Below are 25,302 nucleotides of genomic sequence, written 5' to 3'. Positions count from 1 at the left end.
TCAAATAGACCATGTTTGAATTATTTCTACAAACCAGAAAGTTGAATCCCTGAAAGAGAATAGGATATTGGTTTTTTTAAATGACTTAATGTTAATCTTTTTAAAGACAATCTTAAAAAATTTTTTTCTACTATTCTACTTTAAGAGCCACTAAATGCCAGTTTAATGGAGGTGGATGGGGGTTGTAATCATAATTAATTTGGAACAGATAAGCAAAGCATCTGTGGGTTTTTACTCCTTCTATTAGCTTTACTCCCAAGAGTAAGCATTAGTGTCCAAAACTCAGAAGTGTTTTAAAGGTACACTGTTTACACCATAAAAGCGTGACAACACGAGTGGAGTCTTTTAAAGATTTTGCCACATTGCCATCATCTTCCTTTTTGTGTTGTACATTTCCTGGGAGGATTAAGCCACTCGGCCAATTACATCTCTCTGCCTCTCCCCCGTCTCATTAGCAGCAGTTAGAGAAATGACATGTGTGACTGTTGTCTCCTTCAGATCAAAGGATACTCTCTTCTTCTCTGCAAGAATGAAGAGAAATTTGCCTTTCACAGAGTTTAGTATCACAAAACTAAGTTACCAAAAATTTAAGTTTATGAGTCTGCTGGGCAGTGGGAGGGAGGGATGACTTGGAACCTACCTACTAGGGACACTTAGAGCCAGTCTAAGCTCCCCTTGCTTCCTGTCCCAGGAAATTCTGCAGAAGAAGTGGGAGTCTGATGTTTGCTGTGTAATTTTAATATAGGGAAATTGACATGCTTTTAATAGTACCGAGTTTCAGAATGTCGGATAATAGGGTTGAAGGGAGTTTTGGAAATGCTTTCTCCCATATTTCATTATATCAGAAAATTAGGTCAAAGAATTTTTCTTTAAATAACATTCACACACTGTCCATTTAATTTTTCATTTCTTCTGGGTTTTTGATGAGAAGATACCAATGATAATAGAGAGGCAGATCTTCTTAACCATTAGAAATTAATTTGGCTTGCTTTTGTAATTCCTGTTCTTATTTCAAGTTCCCCCTTTCTTGCTTATATTCCTCTATATAAATCATAACCTGGAACACTTGACATGATTAAAAAGGTATAATTTATTTGTAGAATTTATAGTATTTGGAATTTTTCCCTAGTGTATTAAGTAATTACTTAGCAATAGAGTTCAGCTTCTCTCTCCAGGAAATAAATTATTTTAAGCAAACATGAAAAATACTAGCCCCACCCCTTGCATAAATGCATTATTAGACATGCCTACCAGGATGATCTGCTGCTAATATGCATGGTCGATATATGGATGCATGTGCTTTCTCTTCATATAGGCAAGGCAGCTTTCCTGGCATGAATCAGAGTGGACTCCTGGCTTCCAGTTCTCCCTACAGCCAGCCCATGAACAACAGCTCTGGGCTAATGAACACCCAGGCATCCCCCTACAGCATGACGCCCAATATGGTGAACAGCTCGACAGGTAACCTTGGCAGCTCTGTGCTTCTGGGGCTGCCTCCCCTTTCCCCTTCCAGTCCTAGGCTTGCACCACTGAATGTACAGAAACAACTCAGGCAATGGCATCACTTGGTGAAAGGGGAAAAATACTGCTTTTCTGCTGCTTGGGAACTTGCTCAATCTACATAACTATTCTAAGACTTAAGGATTGCATTCTATTTTATGTACTTTCCTTATTCATTCTGTATACAATATGTGGACATATTTCAAGTGCCATTGGTAAATACATTGCTGAAGACATCCACGAAGTTCTTTGTGTCTTTAGGTGTTACGAGGGGTACTGGAAGATCCCACGACAAGATCTCTGACTTCCCACTTGGTAGTGGTCGAGATAACCAGTTTGCATATTTCAGAGGGAATGACTGAGGGGCAGACAAGGGGGTTGAAGTACTTTTTTTTCACTTAGGGAAACGCACATTTAACAACATACATGGAAATAGTTCCATAAATGCTCTTCATAGATTGTCTCTATTGAGGAATTATGTATTATTTTTTCAATGGGCTATTTTGAATTTCCATTATGTTTAATTTTTTCAACCCACTTTATGTTCTCAACAGTTGCTTTCTTGCTGATCCCATCAGATTAGTGCAATAACAGTATTGTCAGTTTGTAGAAATATCAAAAATGTCCCAAACTGCAAATATTCCAATTTCTTAGGTTCCTTAGGCCCTGAGCCACCTCCCCAAGCCCCCTAACTACCCAATGACTATGATGCTACTCTTCAAATGAGAAAATGCTGTGCACTTTCATTGAGCTGTTCCTTCCTGGCACCTTGTAGAGTGGCGGGCAGCGTTTGGGGCAGGCCTCTCTCCTTCAGTTAGCACAGAGCTTGTGCAGCCTGTGTGCATGTCCTGCAGTGCTTGGTCATGGAGTAGGAAACCTTGTGGAGTTAGAGGCTTGGCTCTCATCAACCTTTTTTATTTCACCTGCCTTATGCCACCTTTCTGACGTCTGCATCTTGGAAGGGCCACCCATGAGTTGCTGTTTCTTCGTTGGCAGAACAGCCAGCTTAGCGGCCGGGCTTGCATCCTGTCTGAGCTTCTGAGTTGTTGGTTTCTCGGGTCTAATTTAATTGTGCCATTCTCTGGTTATTTCTCTCCAAAAGTTTATGGAAAAAGAAAAAATGGAAACTGCTACTGCTGGTGAAAATAAAGGTTTTTAAATAAAGTAGCCCATCCTGATGTTAAGCAGGCGGCCACTCATCCCAGTGAGGTGGATGTTTTTACATTTGAGATGAAAAGTGGAAAGCTCTTGAAGGGACTGTTAGCTAGAAGCTTCCACTTCCCCTCTCAGCTCTGACCCAGGTAATAGTGTATTTGGGTTTGACATTATGTGTTTTGTCTGACTTGCTGAAATAAAATACTTCAGAGCATTGAAACTACATAATAAATTTTCATCTACCATTAGCAATACTCATTTTTCCCTTTTTCCTTTGGACCCCAGAGCCACAAAAATAACCAACAGCAAATAGATGGCACTGGGCCCTGCCTAAGATTTATGTGTTCCTAAGAAATAACCGATTTAATGGAGAACCACAAAGAGGGTTTCTTATTATTATCATTCAGATAATTCAGTTCTTCATTATTTCATACAGAGGGAATCTGTTCAGTGAAAGGGCCATTTATCCTTACAGCCTTTTGTATGGGCTAGTAGTATTTTTTTTATTACACTGTGCATTTTCAAATACTGAATTTTTAATAATTTAAACATTTATCCAATTTTCTTCTACACATTTATGTGATTTTATTCCAGTCTTACTAAGTCAAATGCTGCCGACCTGATAGAAAGCGATCATCCAGCACATCTGAGGAATATTGGTGGTTGAGCATTTACTGTGCATCTCTTGATAGGTGCATGTGAGTCTGCCGGACTGTGATACAGGCTCATAGGGCAACAGAAATGACAGGAAGCCAGAGTGTTATGGCGTGGCTTCTGCTGAGAGTTTTGGTCTGAAGGTATACACTTGACTTTCTAGAGGTGGGCCAGAAATGGTCTGTTTCTTGGACTATCACCTTGTCTGCCTGGTTTAGGGCCATGGAGATAAATTAGCAGTGATAACAGCAAAACATTTTCTCCATGGAAGGACATTTTTGGAGAAAGTGAGGCTAATACAGATGATGGCCAGGGCTGGCAGGGGTATTTTCTAGACCTCAGTTAGCAGCTTATACAACTGGCATTCCAGCACCCTCTTTGCTAAGTTCAGACAGCTGTGCAGAAGACAGTGTACCAGGCCAAAAAGAGTCCTCCTGTGCTGTGACAAATCGTTACAGGCTTCAGTGAGCAAGTAGTTATTTAAATGGAGTCAGTGTGAGCATGAATATGACAACTCTTTCTTCACTTAAAAGGCAGGGAAAATGGGGTGGTAAGCAATAAGGATTTTTCCCTCTAAAGGAGCTTTTTTAAAGAAAAATTATTTAGATTAAAAGATCAGAATTATGTATTACTATGGTCAAAGTTATAAGTTGTGTGTAACCTTGTTAAATACACCCTTACATAGTATTTGTGTTGTTAGTTATTATTCATTTTTCGTTTTACAGCATTCATTAGCCATGTACATGTCTGCATATAAACCATCATTTCAAAGAGGACATCTAAATTCCAGACAATATATCTGCTATCTGTGGCCCTAGTTTGCCTCACTGGAAGTCACTACAAAATGTGGGGCATTTCCATCAGCACAACCTGCAGATAGTAAGCGAGTAGCCACCTGCCGCTGTAGCCAGGCCTTCCTCCCAGGGAGCCCTGTCGAGTTCCAGTAAGGACTCTTTCTGCCAAACAGCACTGCTCTGTCCCAAAAGCAGGCCCTGATAATGTCCTGCCAGTACAGGGCACCCTAGCTCCAGGAGCCCTTACAAAAGAAGAGAGGCAATCACACACCACAGTATTGCCAGCTTCCTTCAGTGTTCTCAAAATTGAGAACCACCAAGAGCCTGGAATGCTTGTTAAAACTACAGATTCCTGGACCCCCATCAGAATTAATGAAGCTGGGGCCAGGCGTCTGCTTTCCTAACAGACTCCTCCAGTGACTTTTGTTATGTGCAGGCTAGAGCTTGAGAACCACCATATGGAGGTATTTTGCTCAAGAGTTTCCACGCAGAACCGCTGTCCAGCTTTGTGTGGCATTAGCTGTTTACCGGATAATTTGCTATTATGAAATTTTTTAAAAAAACAGCTTTACAAATCTGTGCCTAGAATGTCAACCTGCCAGATGGATAGCTGTGTTCTGTCTTGAGATCCACGCTCCTTCAGAAAGGAAGTTCGGGGTCTTCAGCCCCATTGCTAGTAGTGGAGGTTTCATTTGCTTGCTTTCTTGAAGTTAATGATTTTAGGTGAATTGCTGCCCTCCCAATCGCCCACCAAAAAAATAAATACAGAAGACTTGATAAATTATGAAAACCATACCTCTTAAACTGGGGAAAATGTGTACTGACATTCTGCCAAGTATGCTGGTGGCTCCAGACTTGCTGCATGGCGGGGGCTTCCTTGGAAGCGCCATCCAACTCGCTGGCAAGGTTTGCCACTTTCCCTGAAGCGGGGATGCTGACCACAGACTGGCCTTGTTCAGGCGGCGTGTTTCCTGGGGACGGCTGTAAGGGGGACAGGGCACTGGCGGAGGTTACGGGGTGGTGCAGCTCACCCTGCCCCGCGGAGGCCCAGAGGCGTCAGGAGGTTTCCAGGGGTTCCTCCAAGGCTTTGTGAGTGTCCGGAGCATCTCTCCTGAAGCTTTTCTCATATCCTTTGTATGTGTTATGCTAATGGTGGTCTTCACATGTTTGCCACATACAAAAATAGCTGTGAATATCTACAGATATATATATATATGTATATAGGCTCTTTTGTTTTCAAAAACAAAAATGAAATACTTTCAGAGTATGGTATATTCATTTACCATGAAAAGAACGAAAATATGTATTTCTGGCCCTATTTTACCATCTTCTGGGAATGATTTTGTCACCTTGTAGGGAGACTAATCAAGGAAGCTGGGAGAGGAGGGATGAATGTGTAAGTGCAGCTTTACTCACACCGTATGTTCTCTGTGTTGTTTTTGAATATATTAAGTCCAGGGTGGAATAGCTGCCTTAGGGCCTTGACCCGTACTTACTTTAAGAAATCATTCTCGCTCTTAAATTTCAATGGTAAAGCCAGAGGCTAGTGCTTGAAGTGTATTTACAGTACCCACACAGCACTTCTGCAGTGAGAGATTCTTTACTGCCCTTCTTTATGTCTGAACTTTACATACTGGATTACTGATGTCAACAGGAGGAAGAACAGTGCCTTGATTTAACGCAGCCTTATAATAGAGGTGGTCTTTCTCTTCTGGGAAAGGAGGAAAAAATAGTGCCCCTGGAGTACCATAGCCCTAGGCAGCATATGGTTCTTGGTAGTGATTCACTGCGAATTCTGGTAAGAAGTCAAAAATACACATTACAACAAAAGGAATAGTAAAAGCCACAGTAAGAAAAGACCTTATGATCCATTTAGTAAAATAAAATTTACACTGTAAGGCAGGAGTACTAAATAAAACTATTACTCTAAATCCTATCCTTATTCCTCAAAATAATAAAGTGGTGCAACTTCCGACAATTTTTTTATTGGCATACTTTATATGCCCATTTTTAAATGTGTAATAGAGAATTTAAAAGTTTAGGGAATTTCAAACCCACATACACTTATATTCATCTCAGTCTGATTTTAAATCAGTGTAAATTGTTATCATTAATTATCATAGTACATATTGGCCTAGTTCTGTATTAAAAATTGCTTTTGTGTACACTAACACATTTAATGCATGAAATAGGATATCTCTGGTTTTCAAAATATTTAGGCATGATTTATCACTAATAGAGACAGAACTATTTGTTAAAACCTTTGGAGAAAAGGGACTTAGCAGAAGCTGCGTGTCCATGGCTTTGCCACTTTCTCTGGAATTGTGTGGCTGTCATTCCTGGGCACCCACTCTGTGAATAACTAACAAGGCCACGCAGACTCTCATAAATAGGCCCCTCTTTCCACACTTATTCTGCCTTTTTCCCCTTCTATTCTTCTAAAAAGGGTATTTCTTAATGTACAGATTTACTAATTCATATCTTGCTAGACCCCAGAGGTAAAACTGCACAAAAGCAATCCACTGCTTTGAACAAGGCGGTCTGGGTGTAATATCTCTCAGCTGCTTTTTTGAGGTTTCACACATTCACAAAAATAACAGCATTTTTAGCTGATCCCAATAGATTTTTCTCTGCAGCTGCATCACTTGAAAAAGCTTTTTGTTCCAGTTCTTAAAGTCTAAGTATTGAAAGTAATTTGAAAAAAAAGAAAAACATCCCAATTACGATTTGTGTGTGTGGTGATGACTTCAAGGGCCGACTGGGCTGCAAATGGGCTTTGAAAAACAAGCCAGCGTGCCCGTGGAAAATACAGGCATTTCAGAGTGCATCATTGAGCGTGCTGATGTGAACGCATGGGCACGTGGCAGGGTAAGCTTTTTTGGCAGGACCTCTGGTCTCAACCTGCAGTGATGCTAACGATATTAGCAAATTAGCACCACAAAGCTTGCCAGCTAATTCGCCAGAGCCCTGCTCACTCTCTCACTGCTGTAATTAAAACTAATTATTTTCTAAAACATAGTAATACATGAATATGTGCAATAATCATTTTGTAGTGGGCAATCTGGAGAGCCTTTTTTAAACTTCTTTTTTTTGTTGTTGTTCTGTTTTGATTTTTGGCACATTAGGCTACATGTGTACTGCCTCCATTGGGCCAGCATTTTCATTTGCAGAATGTGAAATGGGTCCTGTTTATGAAACCTCAGGTTTATTTTGAAACAGGAATGTTTTCTGGTTTTCACTCATTTATAAGGCTTACAATTCTCTCCACTCTCCCTCTTCTACTCTGTCTCTCCTCTCCCAATTCTTCACACATCTGTGTGGTGTCACACTCACAGGCCCGTGCTGGGCAGATGGTTTCCACAGTGGGGCTGTGGAAGCTGAGCTGTTACTCCCTGGATATCTACACTGATTCCCCACTGAAGCCTTCTTGTTCTTCCTCTAAAAAGAAACCCAAACCTATATTTTTAACTTGAAAATGTCTGTTAGTGTTTGCAATAAATGTGTATAAGTCTGTTGGTTTTTTGGTGAGTCCGGCATTCTGAGCCTTGATGAACTTGACAGAATTTCCGAAAAAGAGTTTTGCCTAGGATTGTGGGTTGACTCCTAAGCTGATGTGGGGGTCTGATCTGGGCTTCTGAGCTGCTGCGGAGGATGTATGCTAAGTGATAAATGCATGCACTGTACCAGACTGAAAGGAAACCAGCCTCATCACAAAATAATTGGAAATCCTCTCCTTCAAAAATTACTTAGATTGTTGTTTTGGAAGTCACCGTTTAGGCTTGTTTTCCATTACTGTATACTGGGCCCCATGCATTTGGCAAGAATTTTGATTGAAACAATAAAAATGTCAAATGATTTTACAAATTTAAGATTATACTATATTATGTGAATTTAGAAAATTTCACAAAAGAAAGTGCTAACGTCCTCTAGTCTTCAGGTTAAAAAATACACACATGCAGCATTTGCTTTCAACACAGTTTAAATGTTGGGCTTATTTCCACTTGTCACCTACTTTATTAAAGTTGTAATAATTTTGAAAAAGAATATTGGTATAAACTGAGTGGTTTGGGTAGAATAAATGATTACTATTTTTTTTTTAAATAAAAAAAGGATCGCCAGGGTGTTGTCATGCTATTAGATTTCAGGAATTAGTGTATGCTCTGAGTTATAATTTCTTTTCCCTTTTTTCCTTCCTTCAGGGGGAATTCAGGTGCCCCCCGCATCACTCAGTAACTTGGGTTAGCAGGAGCACAGCCTAATGAACCCGGTGTATTAATCCTAAACCCTTCTCTCCTGTTTCCGATTAGCCCCTATGGGTCTTGCAGATATGATGTCTCCTGGCGACCCCAAACTGCCCCTCAAAGCAGACGGCAAAGAAGACGGCGCTCCGCAGCCTGAGAGCAAGTCGAAGGTATTTCCTTTCTCCTCGCACGCGGTGCGGGCACCGGCTCGCTGCGCCGCCGTGCTGCTCTCGGTCCGCTGGTGTCGGCCTGCGCCTGTGCTCTTTGGCTTCTTCTCTTCTGCATGCCTTTATCGTGTGCACCATGTTTATAGTCTCCTTCCCCACCCCCCTTCATGGCGTGGATCTGAAAGTTACTAGTTCTCACGGCATTGAACTCCTGGTTGTGGGAGAGGGGTGGCGGGACAAGACTCACCCGAGAGACATGCTGCGGGGGTGGGGAGAAGCAAGGGTCCCGCCTGCTTTTGATACTTGCAGCCATTTTCTCTGCCTTCAGTTTATAGCTTCCTGTTTTGGCCGCCTCAGCAGCAACAGCATACTTAATATTTTGCTTTCCTGCCTTATTTGATAAATAAGGTGAACAGCTTTTTTTTTTTCCTTTCTTTCTTTCATAAGGGTTAACCCATGCTCAGCATCCCATGTAAGCTTGAAGTAAGCATGGTGGCTTAGTGGCCTTATCCAGCATCCAGCAAACTTTTACACTAATGCAGGATGTTGTTTTAATACCTTTATATGTGTGTGCTTTTGTGTGTTTGTGTGTACATGTCTTTATGTATATCTATTATATATAAAAATTAGTCTGTTAAACTGGATGTGCTTTTTGTTATTTTAAATAAAGTTTGCCGTACCTTTGTCATTTTTTTTTTTTTTTATTCCTCTACCACAGGATAGCTACAGCTCTCAGGGTATTTCTCAGCCCCCAACCCCCGGCAACCTGCCAGTCCCTTCCCCAATGTCCCCCAGCTCTGCTAGCATCTCCTCATTTCATGGAGATGAAAGTGATAGCATTAGCAGCCCAGGCTGGCCAAAGACTCCATCAAGCCCTGTAAGTGGCTCTGGTTTTTTGTGGGGGTTTTTGTTGTTTTTTGGGGGTTTTTGGTAATTAATTCTATTTTAATGCTTGCTTATTTATTTGTTTTATAAGACTTTTTCTTCATAATTTACCCATGAAAGGGTTTTCTTTATAATTATATCAGTAACAAAATGAGTAATGTTTCTGTGCATCGTAGAAGTTGTTTTCTGGTAATGAAACCACTGTTATAAAGAAACACCTCTGTATGAAGCATGCAGTTGTGTTACTGGGTCCAAACTCCTTCACACAGTGACTTTGTTTAAATGTCTAATCCATTGTGCACTTATAGAAAGATCTTTTAAGTGAGTCACTTCTCCATTTAAATGGAAACTAATAGCAGCCGTGAAATAAATGACAAGTTTGGCCTTTGGCCTAAATCTTGGATGTGCTATTGTATCTGAAACATCTTATTTCAAAACTGCCTACCTGAAAATATAAATATAATGCTCTGGGCATGGGTTAGCATATCAGCCCTGCTTTGATTCCATCCACTTGTCAGAAATTTAACAGAAAAGTTGTAGAAATGTTAGTACATACGAATATTTGAAATGCTACTTTTAGATTAATAATGTGTTGCCTAGAATCAGTTGAGATAGGAAAATTATATCCTGAACAAGATTGCTGATAATCTTGAAATTGTTGATTTCAATATGATGTATTTTTTTTAATGGTAATAAACATATAAGGGAGGGTTTTTTTTTTTAAGCCTTAATGTTCTTCTGTCCATAGAGCTGGGTCTATTTTCCTACTAGAGAAATTAATTCTGTGCCATTAAAAAAAGAATGGCACTGTAGTAACCTTTATTTTACATTCATATAGGGATTCAAAAGATCTTTAAAAAAAACCTTAACATGCAATTACTTGCCAAGAAGGCTTAATTAACACGCTAATTTTTGTAAGACGATGTATTGAAGATTACAGCACAGGAAAAGCAAGTTGGAAGGAAGAAGGCTCTAACTACAGAATCTGGCAATCTAGTCAAAACCCCAAAAGGAGGCTGCTATTAATTATCCATTCGCTGGTTTAAACAGAGCTGAAGGTTTGAAGAGTTGGTGGTTCCAGTAAATGTTTGTAAAATCCATGTGGAGTTCTAGTATAACCAGCATTTTCCTTTTCAGAGGAAGAAAGGGCAGTATTCGCTGTTATGTTCTCTGTAGACATGTTTCGCTTTTGCAAAAACCGAGATGAATTGAAAAATGTTTCTAGGGCAGGTTAAGCAGAACCCTGTAGGAAAGGGGAGCGCAGCTCCTTAATTTTGATGTCTTGGAGTTATGTGCTTTGAGTCTCAGAAGGCAGCCACCACTGTGGGCTTTTCCTCATAATCTAACCTGGTTTTTGTTTTGTTTTGTTTTAATAACAAAAGCATTTTAAATCAGAAATACTCTTAAAGATAACAGGTAGAATACAGATGATAACTTCTCAAAAACATTTGTGTTTGGGCTTGAGGGAAAAATTTCAGAGGTTAAAAACAATAATTGTTGAAAACTTAAGATAATTAAGAATTATAAATGTTTTCATTTCTTAAAATTTTTTTAATTTTATCCACCTTGCTGATTTCTGAATTATAAAGAATGATTGAGATGTTTATTATATTTTAACTTACTAGTCCCATTATCGCCTTCCAGTTGAGTCCTGTAGGCAACTATTATCAAAACCCCTACTTTCTACTTAAATATAAGGAAAAAACAAACTGAGTTGTTGACTTCATTTTCTGATTATATTACAGTTATACTTGAAATTGCATGTCACTTTCCTCTCTTATCTAAATATTTCCACATACATTATCTCTTCCTATACCATAAGTGTTTCAGGGGTTAAGAATTTATAAGCAAACTTCAGGCTCCAGTGGCAGAGAAGGACAGGAGAAGCTGTGGCTCATCTGGCAAAAGATGTTAGAAGATTGCTCTGTATTGAGAAAACAGCCCTTCTCTTTAATGAGATACTAATTCAAGAAGGAAACCAAAGGAGATTGGACTGAAAGATTGCAGATTATCTCTGCTTTCAAATCACTGCAGATATATACAATTTAGGAATATTTAACTGTTCTTCCTGAAATATAACTTTAATTTGTATTTAAAATTGCTCTTAACAGTATCCCTAATAAAGCCTGTCTAATAGCAGGCCTGAAATGGACTAAATAATAAAGATGTTCTGTGCTTTGACAGTGTTCTATGGACCAACATTGTTTGGTTATAAAACATTCTAAAATAAAAATAAACATTTGCACATACACATATTACCAGGCATATGGTAAAGACTGCTGAAATGTAAATCTGCCCAAAAGTCTTGAGGAAAAATGTGCTTATAGACTTAATTAAATGATATGCAAGGAAAACATTTTTGGCACCATAATAATCTCTTGCTGTAATTTTTCGGCGATCTCCATTCCTTTTTCTTGCCTCCACAACAGTTTCATTCAGCAGGATACCATTTTTACAACACTGAAGCAATACGAGGTGGTCCTAGTGACCAGGAAAAGTTAACCCATCTTTCTGCAGGAGTAGTTTGCCCATTGTCAGTAGGTAGAGTGAATAATGACATTTATCCAAAGGTTACATCATAGCTAATGTCTATGACAGAAAAGGTATGTGTTAAGCCTGATCAGTGATAAAGTATGTAGTCTTTAGTTCCTAAGGCTTTGGTCTCTCTTAACTTCCTTTTTCTGTTTGGACACCCAAATATGAACTTCGGTAATCAACTAGTAAGCAGACCTTGAGGCTGGGGTGCAGAAGTTAGGTACCAGCCACGGACACTGTCCCTTCCTAGCTCTCAGTCTTACTGTATTTGTCTGAAGTCCTGTTGAGGGTACTTGACTCATTATTAATTCTTGTTGGATGGCACCAGACTTTTCAGACCTTTCTGTGCATTTGTGCATTTGTTCACAGAACACATGACCTCACGATACCTTCAGTATGCAGTCACTGTTGGCAATTCAAAATTAGCACAAACCTTGCTTTGTGGTTCTTACAGGAAAGTAAAGGCAGACAAATAATCCCAGCAAAACATGTACTTTATACACTGTGTAACCAGGTCACGCTAAGGACAAATAAAGCCTGACAGGATGGTTCAGATTAGGGAGAGGGCATCAGAGGAGGCCTCTCTGGGACCTAACACATTAACTGAGGCCTGACCGCTTTCTTCTCATACAAATGCATTTTCCTATATTATGATGCCCTAAAAATCTTCAGACCTTCTTTGAAGATCTAAAAACTATGAAATTTAAAACAATTCTATTAAAAACATGTTTTCATCAAGCTTTTCTAATTTTATGGGAGCTGAGATGTGCAGAAGTTAATTAAACTTAAGTTCATTTAACAAAGAAAGGTAAGAAGAGTTAAAATATCTATAGTCAAACTCAGGAAATCACTGTCTTAGGCTGTATCAGGCCTGTTTCAGGCTATGAGACCCATTCCCTTCGCAGATAGCAGCAGACAGGCCCATTGCCTCGTGGCTCAAGTCGCAATGAACTGTTCTTCCAGAACCTGGTTCCATTCAGGTCCCGAACTGACCACACCAGAAATGGCAGTTGGGTCTTACATGCAGGACGTTGGTGAAGCTACTCAGAGTGATTTCAAATTGATGTGATTGCTTTTTGCTCTTCTCCTTAAATCGAATCTCAAGCCTCTCAGTTTTTCACAAATGAAATTCAAGAGGGAGTTTAGAGGTTTTTTTAATCGATTTTGGGTGATAATGCTTTTTTGTCACGTTCTTATTTCAAATTTTCATTTCTTAAAAACTTTGGACCCATTTTTTTACTGTACCTCCCCAAAAGAAAAAAATATTTCAATGCCAGCATTTAGAAACTTACTGATATAATTACCCCATTAATGATGACAAAGCTTCTGAAATTTTCTCAAGTGTTCTAAAACATGTTAGAACAGTTTCTTTTCCCAGTCAAATATTCCTTGGGTATAAGAACATGGAAAAGAAAATTTAAAGACATACCATTTGGATATATACAGTGTGTTCCATATTCTGAGTATGTATATCGATATATATACATATATGTGAACATGTAATATATATTTTTAAGCTCTTACCTAAGGTAATTTTAAGTGACTTGCAGTTTAGCCTCAGTGTCGATGTAAATTCTTAAAAGAGCATACTATTTTTTATCCTACCACTCTATATTTTTTTATTTACATCAACTGCATGACCCATTTTTGTGTATTGGATATAAAGTTTTGTGCCTCCATAATTCTAAAGCTGAAGGCTTAAAATTTCAGCAGAAAAGCTTAGGACAATTACAGCTTAACTAAAGGGAAAACTGCCCCTCAGCAACTTCGTTGGTTTCATTCTCAGGCATCCTTTCTCAGGCCCTACTTATATTGTGGATCATTTGCTAAACCAGATAGCATAAAATCTCAGTGGCAATCATTTAACCCCCAAAGTTTCAGCAGTGTGTTTAAAATGATGTTCAACTATATATAATGGAAAACTCCATCTAAAATAGTAGCTACCTTGCATGAATAAATGAAGTAAATTACTGTTCCAAAGAATTCTTTATTGAGAACTTAAAAGTGATTTTGCACAATTACCCAGGAGTTGCAGATATTATGAGCACACAAATATTGTTACAAATACAGAGACATAAAAGAAAGAGAAAATACACAGGCTGTTTAAGATTTAGAAGTGTTACCTTCCCAGATTATATAATCCAGAGGGTGGGCTTCAGGTGTGCAGAAACAGTAGCTTTTGACACGTTAGTATCTTGACATTTTAGGTGGGATTAAAAAAAGAGAAGACCAAGAATTAGAGCATCAGTATAAACCACACAGGCACATAAACCCATGTGCATCATTATCCATAGTTACACTGGGAGTACGAAGTTAGCAGTTGTTTGTGATTAAAACACAGTTGCCTAAGAAATCTGTTAAAATAATTATCTAATTGCACCTTACCTTGGCAGAGAAGTTCAAAAAGCTGATCGTCATGATGAAATGCCAAAATTTCAGCCAGCCATTAGTTCATAAAGCTCTCAGATGCACAGGGAGCCCCACCACCAGTTCCTGGGATTTGGGGGCCTACCTTCACATTTTTCAGCAAGTACAGTGTATTTGCTCTTCCTCCAATGATTCAGCATTTTAATGAAGACACATATTAGCCATTTGTATTTGACAAGGGAAAGTAGCAGTCCTTAGTTCTGGGGGCTCCATAGGACCACGTGTGGGATTTTAATCTCACCACGATCATTCTGTGAGCTAGCATCCGTTTATTTTTAAAAATGATGTGAGGCATCATTGGAATCTTGCCTTCTGGGATTCAACGCTTCTATCAATAAAGTAAAAAAAGGTTTTGGTTTTTTTCTTTTTTTAAGTATATAAAAGGGGGAGTTTGGGCTCTTTATTTAAAGTCAAAGTAAAGTCTTAATTAAGAATGTATAGTTTGTGCCTGAACTAGTAGCCTTCATTCCTAATTGTTGTGTGATAGCAGTAGCTTTAAATTTGTTCTCTTCTTGTATTTGGTAGCTCATTGCTTCTTTCTCACCTTTTCCCTTTCCCTCTGCCCACCTATGCCCCTTCTCCAAATGTTCCTCGTGCGCACTAGAAGTCCAGCTCATCCTCCACCACGGGGGAGAAGATCACAAAGGTCTATGAGTTAGGGAATGAGCCGGAGAGAAAGCTGTGGGTGGACCGATACCTGACCTTCATGGAGGAGAGAGGCTCTCCTGTCTCCAGCCTGCCTGCGGTGGGCAAGAAGCCCTTGGACCTGTTTCGCCTCTACATCTGTGTCAAGGAGATTGGAGGTTTGGCACAGGTATGCATGGCTGAGTGAGGAGACACTGGAGATAAGCTCTCACAGCAGGCTGCTAGGAATTACAGAGTCCGAGTTTTTTTCAAGAAGATGCTGAGCCTGTGGGAAAGTCACAGTCCGTGGGGGCCGGGTTTGTGTGCTGGAGGGGTTGCCTTGGGGCTAGAGTGACAGCTCTGCCACCAGCCCGCACTGTGACCTCAGCAGGTCATTTTTTTGGACCCCAATTCTCATCTGAATTGAGAGAGTTGGGCTAGATTTTTTTTCTGTATGTTCCCTGACAGTTGTAGAGTTCTTAGGATTGCCAAGATTTCATAATAAATACTTCAGAGATGTTTTTGTGGATAACCAAATTAATTGCCTAGATCAGTTATAAATCAGATTCACTGTTTCCCTCTATCCAGAACAATTTATGAAGAAAATCAAGTCATGCTTCTGATGCCATGTCCACAGTCCCTGGGCAGGGAAAGGGTCAGTACTCTCGTGCTTTCACTGAGCTGGTCCTAGAGGTGCATGGGCGGCTCTGGCATCTAGAATTGCAGGAGGCATTCATTTTCAGAGGTTGGGCAGAGCCTGCCCTGAGCTTGCCTGCCTCGCAAAGCAAGTGTCCCCTGAAATTCTCTCCAAGTCCCAGCCTGCTTGTAGATGAAGTCTAGTTTGTGTGTACGTGTCCTACAGGTAGGAGCACGAAAGTACTAATGGCTGAGTGACCACTGCACTTTACCTTTTCGTGTTTCCTTGGTCTTTCTAAATACCCATAAAACGCAGGGACCATCAGCCCCAAAGAGATGAGGAAACCAGAACAAAATGAAGTACAATGATGTGGTGGCTCAGGAACTCGCTCAGGGTAGGTGGCAGGGTCAGGCCTGTCTGATTCCAAAAGGAGTGCTCTTCTCATCTACCCCTAGTTCTCGGGCCTACCTCTCCGCTAGAATCATCTGGGGGAGCTTTTAAATCACCTATTGGTACCTGGGCTTCCATCCAGATCAGTGGAAGGAGCCACTCTGGGCCCCAGATGGTCCAGGATACAGCATGGCACCCTCCACTCCAGGCAGGTGGTGTATGTCACTTACCATCCAAGGGTAAGTCACCAAAACCCCACCTGTCGGTGTGGGCCCAGCCTGGTCTCAGTGCTGCACAGCCTTTGTCCTCAGCCTCCCCTGATACACCCCATCCCACCAGGGACCTGAGACCTACAACTGGAACAGTTAGAGCTTGAGTCAAGGCTCTGCACCATCAGATGGAAAGTCCTGTGACACAGACCAGGTGTGGGTGGTGGCCAGTGGAGGGAGAGATCAAGGGAACATACAGAAACACCTCTCCCCTGCACTTAGACACCCTGACCTTACCCCCCACACCTGGAGTTCCTGACAGAGTTTTTAGAATCCTCAGGACACTAAGTAACTGGGTCTTGCCCATCGCAGAAGTATGGAGATTGCCTGGACGCTACTCTGACCCCGTGGGCATGTACGTTCACCAGGCTGGGGCTGTGCGTGCGCTCCTCTGCGGGCTCAGCTAATGTGGGCTGCCTGGACGTGGCTGTGGTCAAGTGGCGAGCCTGTCGGCAGCAGCATCGCTCACCCCCCTTCTTGATTTCCCCCTGGTAGCATCTGACATGGGTAGAGCAGGTGCCACAGGCTCACAGAGATCAGCTCAGAGCCTTGCCTTTCAGGGTGTCCCAGGCAGCGCTCTGTCTGCCATTTCTGAGGCGGTCCTCTGGCCTGCTGGTCGCAGCCTGGCATTAGGTGCCAAAAGGGGCGTGAAGCATGACCGTGAGTGCTCTGCGGCTTAGTCATCGTATGCCGTTCAGCACTGAAGAGCTCTGTGAGAAAGTTAGAATCCAGAAATGGAACATTTCATCAAAAACCCTTGTCCCCTTAATGGCTACCCTGCTACTCAACGCAGGGCACCTCTAAAAGCGATAGAACCTCCAAGCGTTTGCAGGCCTTCCTGTTTGCTTCACACGGCGGTTTCCCAAGTAAATTAATGCCTAGAATCCTTGTGTACTGTTTCAGGGTTTCTTTCCTTTTTCCTGTTGTCTTTCTGCACTTGTCTTCTCTGCAGCCTGAGCACAAGTAGGGTGCTGGACAGTCCCTGTGCCCCACCTCAGGGCCCCCAGGGGCCTGCGGCATTAGTCGCTGGGGGCTTGGGCACGGTTTAAGTTAGGGTCATTGGGTCAGAGGCCTCCTCGCCTTCGCACCGTGTGTCGCCCCTGCCCGGAGCAGGGAGCCTCGTGGGAGAGGGCAGGCCTGGGCTGGAGCTACGGCCGTGTCTTCCTGCGAGCTTCTGGCCCTTGGAAGGAAGCATTGTTTTTCATATCAAGGCTCAAGCACTTAAATTGCAAAATAGTTCTGTTATTGCTTTTTAAATTAGTTTTTAGACATCCTTTTTTAAAAATTAGAGGTGGGATGGGATGAGTGAAAGCGAGAGCGCACGTTTGCTCAGATAAATCGCGGGCCCTGAGCGGCAACGGCTGCGGGAGAGTGCGAGGCAGGAGAGGCAGCAGGCAGAGGAATGTCAGCAAGCAGAGCTTTTTATGTAGCTATCAGCAGGTTCCTTAATGGTTTTATAACTGTAAATGCTGCCTGTGCACTACTGAGTGGGAGTAATGAGCATTAGTTAAAAGAGGCAAACGAAAAAAAAAAAGTAAACCAAGACATTAAGTGCTTTTTTCGTCTCCCGGCTTTAAACAAGGCACTTTGCTGCAAACCAATGATCCTGCCATTTTTTTGCTAGGTTAATAAAAACAAGAAGTGGCGTGAGCTGGCAACCAACCTCAATGTTGGCACTTCAAGCAGCGCGGCGAGCTCCCTGAAAAAGCAGTATATTCAGTACCTGTTTGCCTTCGAGTGCAAGATCGAGCGAGGGGAGGAGCCCCCGCCCGAAGTGTTCAGCGCTGCGGACACCAAGAAGCAGCCCAAGCTCCAGCCGCCCTCTCCTGGTAAGTGGGAGCGCTACAGCTGTGGCCCAGGAAGAGCCAGGGGCACCCCCCTCAGCTGGGGCTGGAGGCTCTACAGGCCCCTTCCGGGTTCCAAGAAGGCTGCTTAGTAATGCAGACCGAGAACGTGGCATCTTTGAGCAAAGGGGCATTTTGCTTTGTTTTGTATATTTCAGTGAGCCCCCACTGGCAGTGCTTAAGAGAAGAGAGAGGGAATGTGCATCGTTCCCTTCCTGTCAGCACTTGGAAGGCACCGTTCTTTGGCCATACCTTATTTGATCAGAATAGACTTTGGAATTCCAAGCTGTACCCCTTTATTCCTTGTGCACGTGTTTAAATATCCCATCTTATGTCAGACAAGCCCCCCCAGTAGCCTGTGCTTGTCCTTTCATACTACTGGAAAACACCACCCTGCAGGCTTAACAGCCAACTTCTGCCAGCTCCTCCTCTCAGGGACGCTCAGATTCACACGTTAGCAAAGTGAAATTTGGACTTTGTTTTTAGTGTATTCAGCAAACTGTTAGGGTAACGCTCCATACAGCTGTATTTCTGAGACAGGGTAGTCCACTCAGCTTTGACCAAGAGGTCAGGAGCTTTAGGAATACTCCCTGGGAATAACGGCGGTTCACCTAAGTTCTCATAAGCAAACCAAGTGAATGGCGCATGCGTGACTGGAGGCCTTGCAGTGCTCCTGCTGGCCTTTGTTCTGTTTTTTAGGGTTTCAGGTTTGAAATCGCTGAATCACTATATTCTTATAAGTACAATATTAGACATGGGAAGAAATTTGCGTTATTCTTAGTTCTGGGTGTGATGTCCCTCACGTTCAGTCCAGCTGTTCTCTTGTCTGTTTCTGGCCACGTCAAAGCCACACACTGTCCACATACAGGATGGGGCCAGTTGGCCTGTCACTTCCCATCACACAGGCTGTTCTGGGGTCAAGTGATCACCGTGAACGCCAGTACGTCTGCAGCACGTGCAGGGTGCCAGGCGCCTCTCTGAGTGCTTCATCACTTCATCTTCACATCAGCCTACTGCGCAGATACTGCTCTAAAGTCCGTGAGAAACCAAGGATCCCGACATCTGAGTCACTGACTTGTAGTCATGCTGCCCACGAGTAGACATACTGGGCTGTGGCCCCGCGCACCCAGCTCTAGCGTTATGCCTGTACCTACCATCTCCCCCGCCTGGATTTTAAATGGCTTTGGCACACGTAATAAGCTGTTTACACATAGAAGGTGGTACCTGTGAGCCACACAGAGCAGTTGTTTCCTTTTTAATCATTTCCTGTAGTTGCCGTCTAGACGGCAATACTAATACCTAAGGTCGCTAACCAAGGGCTCTCACATAAAGATGAGTACCTTTGGGGCACAAAGTGCATTTGTAGTGAATCTCCTGGATATAGAGGATATAGATGTGTCAGTTCTAAAGACAAGTAGAAATCCTCCTCTCTAGCCCACCCTTAAAGACTTCAAGTCTTTGCCAGTTATGGTGTACCTTAAAATCTGTGAAATCTAATTTTTAAAATCTCACAACATTATATTCAGCTCAACAAGTAAAGCAAGCTGCCTGTGAACAGCTCTGCAACCATCTTTCCAAAATAAAAACCCAGTGGGGTGTAGGGACCAAAGTGGCGTCATCTGCAAAGATGTAAAGGCGTATTTTATTTGCCGGGAAAGAACTCGTGTCACTGAATGGTCTGCGCTCCTGCATGGAGAATAGCTCTCCCAGTGTGCACCAGCTTCAGTACAAGAAACCCTGCTGAGGTGTAGATGCTTCGGAAAGCACAGGGTCTGTTTTCTTAACAGTCCACTCTTGCCTCTTGCCCTTTTTTTCAAGTCACCATTTTTATGGCAACATTGTCATTTGAACTGCACAAAAGCGCCAGATTGCAGGTACACTTGGGATAATCTTCTCAGTGGCCCAAATGGAGCCAAAGACCTATGAACAGGAAGCAGGGGAGGGAAAGCTCGGCCAGGCAGCCCCGAAGCCTCGTGCGGGTGCACCAAGCCATGTTCTGGGCACTGCTCAGCAAGACAGACACACTGACTGGCCACTGGGTAGCGAGTAACACCAGCCCCATAACCAAAACCCAGGCATTTCCTCAGCATCCGTGAATCAGTGGCTCTCTGATTTCATTAAGAAAAATGTCTCTGAAATGGTTTTCTTGTCAAAGAAAACGAAGTATTCCTAACCATTTGCCATGTCAGGATCTCATATACTACAAAATTTTTAAAAACTAATTGTCAGCAAAATTTGTATTCTTTGAAGTCAGTTTTTCCCATAAGAAGGTAGCTTATTCCTTACCAGCATGTACAGGCAAACTGAACTACAAAGTTCTTGAGAAACATTCTGGATTGTTTTTTAAAATGGTCGCTCTGAACCAGCCCCAGTCCTAGACCGTTGGGCTCTGCTCACATTCGTAGTCAGCCATCTGGAGTCCAGTTCTGATTTGCAGTGGGGATCCGAACTTCAGATCTGTCAGTCCCCGGGAGGCACACCCCCTTTTTAGCCCTTGGAACTGCGTCCCTGTCTTCACTGTTGAGTGGCTGTTCGGTTTCTCAGGCCGGAGATCCAGGTTTCTGTCCTCCGGTGACTAGAGCAGGTCAGCGGAGGAAGGCTCCCAAGTGAGACCTGGACAAGGCCTGGGGGTACGGTTGCATCTCTGAGGTGCCAGTGCGGACCTCATTGTACTAAGCCTGTAAAAGTCAGTGGAGTTCTGATGAGCCCCCAGAGGCATCACCTCCTCAGGCGGCCTGGACGGCCTGTGCTGGAGCTGGGGGAGGCCCGGCCAGGAAGGGGAGAGGGGAGATAAGGAAGCTCCACTCAGTAAGTCTGTAACCAAAAACCCATCCATCTTTGCTGGCAGGTGGCTGACTGCATTTCTATTATTAGCTGACAGGTAATGTCACAAAACCTGTCATGGCTCCAACTAGGGAATCCTCAGTGGAAGATAAATGAGAAAGGAGTTGGGGTTATAAACAAAGGTGCCCTCTGGGTGACCCCTAGTCACTGCAGACCTGGGACACATCAGCTATTCTGCCTTCTCCCTACCCTGCGTCCTGAACACCCACTGCCAGAACGAGGGCACCAGGTCTGTGCCGTGTAAATTATCTTCCCAGCTAGGAGTCTGGCGGTACAGTCTGAAGTGTGTGAATGTGCTTAACCTTCGGTAACCTTTCCATTGTTTACTTTCGAGTATACATTTGTAGCTTTTGGCAAAAGGTAGGGATATGCTAGAGAGCGTGCCAGCTTCAAGAGGTTGCATTCATTTTTTTCTTCCAGAAAGGAAGGAAAAAACACTGGCAAGGGGGAAGAGTTTTTTCCTTTTTTTTTATTAACTGTAAATGTGAATACTTATAAATAAGGGTCATCCTGAAATCACAGCTTCGTGAGCCATGTTTCTGAGGAAGCTGTGTAGGCCACTGTGAAATCTGGTCCTTGATTTGAGAAGGCTCGCTCTTGGGCCAGCTTTGTGGAGCAGTTGTGTCTGTAGGATTATTTTTACATATTTATAGAACACTTTCCTTTTTTTAGTTATTATAATCTACTTTTTAAATGTGAACTTCCAGGGTTCCACCAAAATTTGGTTTATAAACAGGCGTTAGTTTTTCTTTTGCAATATTTGCATCTGAAAAGACATCTTTGTTAAAAGCCAGTCTTCCCAGAGTCTCTGAGAACTTCCCTGACCCCACCTTCAGTCCCAAGCACCCCCGGGAGACAGTGTATAGCATTCACAGTACTGCTGGCCAGTCGTCAGTACTCATTCCTGAGCAGGCCAGGACCAGGGCTGACCTGACCCCCCAGAAATATCTGTGTTCACCAGAGGCTTTCTGAATAAGAGCAGTAGACCCTTCCACTTCTGCTGCCTTCGTAGCACACTCTGTAGTCTCTATGGCTTGTTTAATTCAGTTTCCTCTAAAGTAAAATGTGGATGGTGGTAATGGCAGTGAGCCTTGAGACCCTACTAGGAAAGGAGCTGCATGTAGAGAATAAGATACTCTTTCTTACAAGCAGCCAGCAGCTCTGCCATTTGTGACTTAGTACTTACCTTAAACTGCAGGAGGGCGGGAATCTTCGTCTTGTCGTTTGGTGTGCTGGTGCATCCAGGCATAGAAAAGAGCCTACAATACAGGACACACATTATTTATTCAATAAGCATTTATTTAATTAATAAATGAGACCAGTATCTATTGAGCAGCTAACATGCTAAGGAGCTATGATAGATGATAAAGCAAGAAATGTTGTTTTTCCTATAAGGTGAGTTTAATTTTTTTGAGGATCCCACTTACTTGAAAAGATCTCGGTTCTGAGCTCTGTTATACAGTGTAATGGTAGTTAAAGCCATATCTTGGAACTCTGATAATGACATTCAGGAACTCCAAACTTACATTTTGTAATAACAAATCTGATTTCAGAGCTCCAAAAATTACTGTTACTAATGACAGAGCATAGACACATCCGGACACTGAGAAGGTACTGAAATGACGCAAGGCTCATTAGATTGTGTCATTGCTCTTCAACTTAAATGTTTCTCATTTCCCAAGACCTAGAACTAGATTTTCTAATTTCTTCTGGAACAGCACAATGGTCCATCAAATTGATATACCAAAATTTTCATCCAATTTTTTCCTTATTTTCAGACATTTAGATTATTATAAACAACATTGAAATAAACATTTTTCTCCCTAAAGCCTTCTTTATATTAGATTACTTTCTCGAGGTAAGTACCCAGGAAGGCAATTACCCAGTCAAAAGGTACAAACAGGTTTTATGGCTTACAAATGAAGTATGTTGCCAAACAGATTATTTAAAAAAAAAAAAACTACTAATTTTCACTATAAACAATGTAAGAGCAACTAATTTTACTACATTGTTATCATAATAGATGTTACTATTCTAATAAGATGGTATCTTGTTTTCTTTCCTTTTTAAATCAGCAAGGATGAGCTTACTTGATAACCTCTAGCTTTTTGCCCATTTTCTCTTGGTACTTCTACTATCAGCTAACTCAGGATCCCTACAAGGTCCACAGACCCCCCAGTCAACTGGCAGTAATTCAATGGCAGAGGTTCCGGGGGACCTGAAGCCACCTACACCAGCCTCCACCCCTCATGGACAGATGACCCCAATGCAAGGTGGAAGGTATGTTAAAAGGTCTCTGAGTCATACAAAATCAGATGAGTCTATCATTTAATTTTCTGGAGCAAATATTAAAGAGGGAAGACATGGTATTCCCTAGTAAGCTTGTAAGTGTTGATTATTGCCAGCTTTATTCGTGCAGTTTATTTTCAGTGGTTTTGGCATTTATAAATTTCAAGATTGGCTTGTTTTCTGAATGAGCATTTAGAGGTAACTCCTGCTATTTCATTAAGCTTCTACTTTTCTCACCTCTTCAGAAGCAGTACAGTCAGTGTGCACGACCCGTTCTCAGACACCAGTGATTCATCATTCCCAAAACGGAACTCCATGACTCCGAGCACCCCATACCCGCAGGGCATGAGCATGCCAGATGTGATGAGCAGGGTGCCCTACGAACCCAACAAGGACCCCTTTGGTGGAATGAGAAAAGGTAAGTGCAGAGGGACTTCCGCTCAGGCTTGGTCCAGAGGGCATTCTTTTCTCTGCCATCCCACCACCAGTTTGCTTATACGTGTGGGACACACTTGAGTCCCAGCTCCCCAACGTACTAAATTTTCAGCCTTGAGGAAATACCTAGCATCTGTGCCTCGGTTTCCTCATCTAGAAATTGGGATAATAATATGAGCTGCCATAAGGGTAGCATGAGGATTAGTGGAGTTCATGCACAGAACACTCATACCAGAGTGGCCAGCATGTGCAGTAAGCACATGCGCTCCGAGTGCTGGCAGGCGGCATGCAGTTAATAGCCAGGGCTGGGTAAATCAGGCATTCATCCCTGGTGGAGTTCAACATCTCTTGGGGGGAACAAACAAAATGTAAGTCAAACCACAAATATATAATTAAAGATGATAGTTGATGGAAAGAAGGAAGCAAAAATGAAGAAAGGACACACAGATTAATGATGCTGGGTGGAGGCAGTGGGAGGAGGGGACATCTCCTAGAGAGGGTGCCGGGAGGGCAGGGCTCTGGGATGTCAGTTACCTGCCGAGACCTGACCAATGAGGAGTTGGTCTGGGAAGAGCAGGGAGCGAGGGAGGCCTGTGGCAACACAGGGTTGGTGTGGAAGTGAGTGAGTAACTGGCCTGTGGGGACAGCGTGGGAGGGAGCACTGTCATTGTCTGGGGAGAGGTGATGGTGGGAGCCAGACACCAGCAGCGGGGGCAGGAGAGGAAGCACCTGTTAAGTCTTTTGTAGCATCTCTGAAGTCTTTTGCAGAGACTCTCAGGCAGTGCTGATGGAGCGAGCATGGGGGTTAAGGAGGGAGCTGGGCGGGGGTGACAGAGGGTGAAGGCGCTGCTGCCTTAGCTGTGGAGAGTCAGGACAGGGAGCAGGTTGTACAGGAAGTAAAGGTTCACTGTCCTACCCGCCAGGTGGGCAGCTGGGCAATGAACAGGGTAGAGAAGGAAATCCAAAGCTGCCTTTGGCAGGTGCTGAGGTGGGTACGTGGTGGGATGTACGTCTGGAGCTGGGAAGACCATTGGAATGAGGAGTAATTTTGGAGATTAACTAAGGAGAGAAATGGTATCAACAACTGTGGGGTGGATGGTGACCGGAAGTCCAGGCGAGTTCTGACCGACATTAGCAAATACCCAAGCTGGTTTCCCCTTATGCTTAAATCCCCAATGCCTACAGCTCTGAGATCATAGCCACCTAAGCCTCTGCCCTTTCCGCCTCCTTCTGTGGCATACAAGCTCCAAGTGTTTTGTGCGCTCTTCCACATGCAGTCGGTCCATTGAAATTGAGGCATGATGTGGACATTATTGAAAAAATTACAGAAAAATAGTAATATTTTTATGAAAGTGCTTATTCTGGGATCCCTTAAATAATATTACTTGTGTCGTATTTAGATGTTTGGGATATAATTTCTAGACATACTGTGTCTTTAGAGAGAACCATGAAGCCCAAAGCCGTGTATTTCACAAGTATTATGGACCAATGAAAAATAGAAATAAATAATCTCAAATTTTTAAATATTGGGCATATGCCATTTAATTAACAAATAGACTATATTTCATATATAGTATTTCAGTTGTTCATTATGTAAAGCAAGGTAATCTAT

The 25,302-nt window shown here is 42.5% G+C and overlaps 1 protein-coding gene across 8 annotated transcripts in view; it reads left to right on the top strand.

Moving 5' to 3' along the window:
• Positions 1-25,302, top strand: part of ARID1B (AT-rich interaction domain 1B) — a 407,616-nt gene that overhangs the window by 366,842 nt on the left and 15,472 nt on the right. For 6 of the 8 annotated variants that reach the window (XM_036886809.2, XM_036886807.2, XM_036886810.2 and 3 more), the window contains 7 exons: positions 1,316-1,461; positions 8,411-8,514; positions 9,230-9,388; positions 14,963-15,172; positions 17,903-18,107; positions 23,108-23,246; positions 23,501-23,673. In XM_036886809.2, coding sequence (XP_036742704.2) covers positions 1,316-1,461; positions 8,411-8,514; positions 9,230-9,388; positions 14,963-15,172; positions 17,903-18,107; positions 23,108-23,246; positions 23,501-23,673 — 1,136 coding nt within the window. The remainder of the gene's footprint in view (positions 1-1,315; positions 1,462-8,410; positions 8,515-9,229; positions 9,389-14,962; positions 15,173-17,902; positions 18,108-23,107; positions 23,247-23,500; positions 23,674-25,302) is intronic. The other 2 variants (XM_036886812.2, XM_036886814.2) reach the window with 1 other exon arrangement.

The sequence above is a fragment of the Manis pentadactyla genome, chromosome 12 (genome assembly GCF_030020395.1).
Source record: "Manis pentadactyla isolate mManPen7 chromosome 12, mManPen7.hap1, whole genome shotgun sequence".
Lineage (NCBI taxonomy): Eukaryota > Metazoa > Chordata > Mammalia > Pholidota > Manidae > Manis > Manis pentadactyla.
Note: the sequence above shows the minus strand (reverse complement) of the source record. Positions and strands in the feature narration are given on the sequence as shown.